The following is a 6,295-nucleotide window of genomic DNA, read 5'->3' on the forward strand; positions in this document are numbered from 1 at the left end:
GCCCCATTGTCAACTGCTAAGAGGAGGAAGTCATATTATGAAGACAAGTTTCCACTTGTTAAGCCTGTGGAGTACCTTATTGAGTCTTCACAGCATACCTGTATGTATGTGCCCATTCTCTCATCTCTGCAAGTGTTGTTGAAAAAAGCAGATGTATTTGAGAAAGTCCAAGAAACTACCACACAACAGCCTGGGCAGTATTCTTCATATCGAGATGGCTCTTACTGTAAGGAAAATCCACTTCTCTCTGAGGAGGGCCTGAAATTATCTCTAATTCTGTATATTGATGATTTTGAAATTGCAAACCCTCTCGGAACTTCAAGGAAAGTACACAAAACATGCGCAGTTTATTGGACATTGGCTAACCTGCCAATAAAGTATCGCTCAGCGCTACACTGTACACAACTTGCCCTTTTGTGCAATTCGAATGATGTACGAAATCTTGGATATGCAAAAGTGTTCGCGCCCCTCTTGAATGACCTAAAGACTCTGGAAGAGGGAGGTGTCTATATCGAGACATTTGGTGACTGTCTCAAAGGTACAGTCTACTCTGTTGTGGCTGATAACCTTGCTGCACATGGGCTAGCTGGTTTCAAGGAGTGTTTTAGGGTTTTATACTGTTGCCGGTTTTGCCTCGCTACCAAGACAGACATGCAGATATCAGATGCAACCACTGAGATGAGGACAAAAGATCAACATGATCGCCTTGTTCAAGAAATACAGAACAATGGCAGTGAAGATGATTACGGTGTTAAAAACAGTTGTGTCCTCTCTGATCATCTCTCTTATTTCCACCCAATCACAGGATTTCCACCTGACATACTGCATGATCTGTTAGAAGGTGTGGTTCCTGTTGAGCTTGCCCTGTGTTTGAAAGGTATGATGACAAAGAAATATTTCTCTTTGGAGGATCTGAATAGGGCAATAATGTCTTTTCCCTACCAACATTCTGACAAGGTTGACCGCCCCCACCCAATTCCCCCAAATTTTGCCACTCGAGGAACAATTGGTGGAAATGGGCATGAGAACCACGCTCTGCTTAGACTGCTGCCAGTTCTTATTGGCTCAAGAGTTCCAGAAGGGGACAAATTTTGGGAGATCCTAATGGAGTTAAAAGATATAGTCGAGCTTGCTGTGTCTCATACTTTCACAGATGATACTATTCAGTACATGGCTTGCAAGATTGCAGATCACAGACAGCTTCTTCAGGAGGTCTTCCCTAACTTGCAGTTACGGCCAAAGCATCATTACATTGAGCACTACCCTCAACTCATAAAGTGTTTTGGTCCTTTGGTGCATCTCTGGACAATGAGGTTTGAGGGAAAGCACAAAGTTTTCAAGAAAATAGTTCACGACACACACAACTTCAAAAACGTTTTGAAAACTATGGCAGAGAGACACCAAAAAATGATGGCATTCTACCTGTCATCACCAAGATTTTTCAAGCCACCAGTCCAGACTTCAAAAGTGGAAGCTGTCTTTGTTGAGTCATTGCCCACAGATACACATGCATTCATATTGAGTATCACAGACAGCAGGAGTGTATATGCCACAAAACAGGCAACCATTGATGGCAGACATTTTGTGGTTGGCATGTTTGTCTGCACTGGGGTACACGCCGCCTTGCCTGAGTTTAAGGAGATCAAAAACATATTACTTATTGGCAGTGAGATCTTCTTTGTACTGAAAGACTTTGAGACTTGGTATATTGAGCATTTGCGCTCATATGAGTTGACAGTTAATGAAAGAAAGGGCCATACAGTGAAACCTGTATATCAACTGTCTGACCAAATGCCATTGTTGGCCTACAAAGTGTCAAGCAAACTAATCCTCACAACTAAACATTTCATTCCAGTTTCTGAGTAAAAGAGCAGCACCACATCCAGCAGTCGTCTTTCCTTTTGTTCCCTGGTGACTTCAGTGTGTCTGAGGGCCTGACATATCTGAGTGCACAGCTGGACTACCTGGACAAAGCAATACAATTAAAGGTGAGTACTATTTTCCACTGTGATTCAATAACATGGGGGCAGCAGATATTGATATTGGTGGGTGGTGCAGGTAGCTGCTGGAACATAGAAGGCCAACCCTTGCAGTATCTTTTTTGTGTTTTTTTTTTTTTTTGTTATGTTACAGGCTTCCCTTGCGCAGTTCAAATGGCAACGCCTGATGTCCTCAAACTAAGGGTCATCCTTGATGAAGTCAATGCTGAAAGGCTCAACTTGCTCTCTCGCCCTGAGACTGTGAATGCCCTCATATTGGTGCTGAAAAATAAGATGAACCTGAACTATGACTTTCGCCTGCAATTTCAAGACCCAGATTTTGGCAGTGCCCTATGCAATTTAGTCAATATCGAGGACCTGCCATCTAAGGCAACTGTGAAGATAGTTAGAGTAATTGAGTCAGATCTGAGTTCAACCAGCACAGATGACACAGTGTTACTGTCAGATAATACAGATTCACCTGAGCGCCTCTGCAGATGGCCAGAAGTCTTTGTTGTTCCGACATTCTCATACGAGGTGGAGTTCGCTTTAAGAGAGGGCAACTGTGCGTTTGAGAAAGAAGTGAAAAATTTGAGGTTGACCAGGGATCAAAAACATAACATTCTAGATGGGATGGCTGCTGAAATATACAGACATAAAGCATACCCAAGTAGCAAACAGATAGGCAAGGCTGCAGAAGCCCTTGTGAGTAAACACCCCTGCCTGAAAGAGAGAGGTTCCAAAACAGGATGTGATGGGTGGAAGAACAGCCTGCGCTTCAAGATGGGCAACTACAGGACTAAGCTTAGCAGAGCTGGCATAAAAGATGTGGCTGTGAATGCAGGAAAGCGCAGCAGCAGCAATCCGGAGGGTGCAGCGTCCCGGGCCAACATTAAACGACCCAGAAGAGGGGAAGTCAACTTCCTTCCTAATTATCCCCGTGGTGAGAACAAGGACACCCTGGAGACCCAGCGGCTACAGATGGTGGAGGAGTTCAAGAAGACACTGGCAGACAGAGACATGATGCTCGTCCATCAACACATGCAGCGCACCTTTGCACTCAGACGTGAAGAAATTGTGAATTTAGCTCCTCCCATTGCAGAATTACAAGACAGATGGCCTGCCCTCTTTTCTGAAGCCCAAGTGAGTAAAAACATACTGGGTCACTTAACAAAAAACAAAGGTGATATGTCGCACATAGCCAACATGATTATTTCTTGGTTTGGATTAAGAATTGAGTAGTGTAACATTGTCCTCACGATGATGTCATCAAGATTATAGCTTCATTGCTATTTGATTGTCTTTTATGCTCAAAAAAGTGAACAAGGGTTTTCCAAGACTTAAAAACAAATCCAAACATGAATAATTAAATGAATCAGTGACCACTTTGTAAATCCTTATGAGTATGGAAAAAGTAGTATTGTCATGATGTAGACTAATGATGGAATATCTCTTTATGCTTTTTTTGTTGGTACAGCTCTATGGCGAATTCCATAGGATCACCAATCAAAACCTACCATTTTCCTTCTTCGCTGCGCTCGATAGAAACGCACCACAGCTGCTCAAACTCTACAAACAGAGGAAGACTGGAGCTTTTGGTGAGAAGATGGCAGATCTTCTCATGGCATATGAGGAGCAGGTAAGAGTGTTATTGATGTGTTGACTGAGGGGTGGAAGTAACAAAAATAATAAACACTGAATTGATGAAATAGCTATCAAATTAAATGGTGGATTGAATAAAATGTAATATTAAATGTTGCATCAGATAAAATCAATGAAATTAAATGTTAGATCAAATAAAATGCAATTAAATATTGTTAAGTAAGTAATAATTGTTAAAAAAACTTATTAAACTATTGATTTTATTTAATACATTATTTAATATGATAGCATTTTATTCAATCCACTATTTAATTTGTTAGCTATTTAATCGTTTCAGTGTTTAATTTATCATTTTTGTTACTTCCACCCCTCATAGACTCGCTCTTGAATGAGCACGGATGATGAGCAGCCTAATTGAACCCCCCCCCGCTTATTCGCTTATTTGTGTAACAGGACAAGAATGACATCAATGCAGCTAGAACAGCAGCCCTGGCTGGCCTACCACTGTACTTAAAAGAGGACTCATCAGAGATCTTCAAGAGTTGCAAGGTAACTTCTCATTCCCCCTTACCCTTATTCATTGCTCATGATCTTCTCTTGCTTGCACAGACGAACCACTGAGCTATACAAAACATTTAATGCAGCCTCGTAATGTTGGCTCCATTAGCTGCCGTGAAGCCAGTTCTCTACATGTGTTTTTGCTAGGGGGGCGGTACTGACACACTGCTAGGATTCTGGGTAAGCGCGCTGATCAACGATATACTCATTTGTGGCCAGTTCTGTCAAGTAGGAGGTGTGAATGATCTGATCTTAACTAGACAGTATTTCCGCTACATTAATTCAATTTTCACCGCCGCGACAATTGCGACATGTACTTAAGTGTTGGAAGACTGGTGTGCAGCTGAATAGCCAATTTATGACTAAGGTACTGATGTTGATCATTTTAATGCAGCGTTTTTGTACCCCGCCTGCCCTCTAGGGGGCTATCAGCCGTACTGCCTAAAGCCCATACATTTGTCACAGATTACGTTGCGGGAGTCAGGAGTTTAAGGTTGTAAGTTTTGTGACAAGTTCATTATTTTAACTCAATCCATCATAAAATAATTATTAAAAAAACACAGCAGGTCACTGCATTTGGCCATCTTTTGTGGGTGCAGACAAAATGTCAGTGTTTTACAGAAATTATTAGGGGCCCAAGCATAGAGGACTGGATGATGATGTTGATTCTTCTTCTTTGCTTGTAGTTAATGTGTTGAACCACAATAAAATGCAGGATCACATTGAGACATTAATATACAATACATTTTTGTGCTGTGCCAGTGAAGTCTAGGCCTGTAACTGGGATTCGTATGTGGACTGGGTTAATTGGGGGGGTCAAAATTATAATGTTGGAGCACTGATCCATGTATGTTTGTTTAAAAAAAAAAACAGGTTACTTAGAAGGCATCATAGTTTTTTAATGTTTTTTTTTAACGTAAACATTGGTTTCTATCAGTATGTTTCTTTGTTCATAACGATATTTTACATTGTAGCCTACATGTTACAGCCCCTCGCAGCATGAATATGCATGTAGCAAAAGATGACACTTTATTTGCTTACCACTGCATTGTCTCTCTACCATGCCACGTTGTGCCCTTGGTACTGCTTTAACCTACACTTGGGAAAGTTTGTAAGCACACTGATTTTAGCGTATTTCGTGAGAGCAGCATCCAAGGTTTATTTCTTCTTCATTAGCCTATCATAGTTGACGGATTTGTACACACACACGTTTTTGACTTCATGTGTATTCCCTCTTTCAGGAGGAGGAGTTTCAAGCATTCCAGGAGGGTCCAGTGGCGCTGGTGGCCGTGGTGGATGAAGAGGATGTGGCTACAGGGATTCCTTTTCAACCTCTCCATGTGTCAGTCATCCTTGAGGATCAGGTTGTAATGTCTCACCGATCTTGGACCGATGCGCTGGTGTTTTTGTTTGGCTTAATCTACGCTCTCCATTTGAGCTACCCAGAGAAGCTGAGTGGCTTCTTTGAGTTCATTCAGGTTGTCCTCTTAAATCTTGATGATGGACGAAAGCAGCTCAAACCTAAGTTGCAGGCCTTGAGAAATGAGCTAGAGTAAACTCAGACAGGATGTGTTCTGGTCTGAAAGTGGTGGTCCGAAACTGGAACTTTTTGGTCCGAAACGGGAACTTTTTTTACCTGCCAAGAGCTGGTAAACAAAAATAAATACCTGTCAAGAATACTGTTTACTGCTCCAAATAATGTACATTTGTTAGTGAACAATGTATAGTTTTAAGTGCTGTTTTGTGTCAGGTCCTGTGTGAATCATTCAACAAGGAGACAAGAATCAGATTTAGTTTTAATTTCAATTACTATTTTAATTTACTTGATCTTTTTCTGTTTTCCTCTGCATGATTTTCTTTCTACTGTTTCAACAAATTGACCATTTAGGCAGCAGAGAAATAGAAGTTTAGACTCTACTGTTTGATGTAGAGCAGCGTACAGGCAGCTAGTCAAGGAACCTGTTTAATACAGAGCCAGTGTTTTACTTGGATTTGATTGTCTCGCAGTTATTGTGTATGGTGATCAGCAGGGCCAAAGTTTCACAATGGGCAAAGGCTGTATATATAAATGAGGGTTTCAAATATTGTCTCAAATGGCAGGAGATCCATACTGATTTGTCTGCCAAATACAACCTGTATGGTGTTACCTGTTTGGT

The 6,295-nt window shown here is 41.3% G+C and overlaps 1 protein-coding gene across 1 annotated transcript; it reads left to right on the plus strand.

Moving 5' to 3' along the window:
• Positions 1-2,762: 2,762 nt before the first annotated feature.
• Positions 2,763-5,904, plus strand: LOC139646922 (uncharacterized). The gene is made up of 4 exons (XM_071522719.1): positions 2,763-3,122; positions 3,457-3,618; positions 4,035-4,130; positions 5,381-5,904. Exons 1-4 carry the CDS (start codon positions 2,763-2,765, stop codon positions 5,693-5,695), a joined length of 933 nt encoding a protein of 310 aa, XP_071378820.1. The 3' UTR covers positions 5,696-5,904.
• The last annotated feature ends 391 nt before the right edge of the window (positions 5,905-6,295 follow it).

The sequence above is a fragment of the Centroberyx affinis genome, unplaced genomic scaffold (assembly GCF_046629955.1).
Source record: "Centroberyx affinis isolate AG114_WGS23_722 - 3 ecotype Tasmania unplaced genomic scaffold, CSIRO-AGI_Caff_v1 ptg000098l_1, whole genome shotgun sequence".
Classification (NCBI taxonomy): domain Eukaryota; kingdom Metazoa; phylum Chordata; class Actinopteri; order Beryciformes; family Berycidae; genus Centroberyx; species Centroberyx affinis.

Bases quoted from the DNA above. Each gene is read 5' to 3' on its own strand.
- LOC139646922 (XM_071522719.1), top strand. From the start codon at position 2,763: ATGGGCAACTACAGGACTAAGCTTAGCAGAGCTGGCATAAAAGATGTG. The intron at 3,123-3,456 runs GTGAGTAAAAAC...TTGTTGGTACAG, and splicing joins CCCTCTTTTCTGAAGCCCAA to CTCTATGGCGAATTCCATAG. The intron at 3,619-4,034 runs GTAAGAGTGTTA...TTTGTGTAACAG, and splicing joins TCATGGCATATGAGGAGCAG to GACAAGAATGACATCAATGC.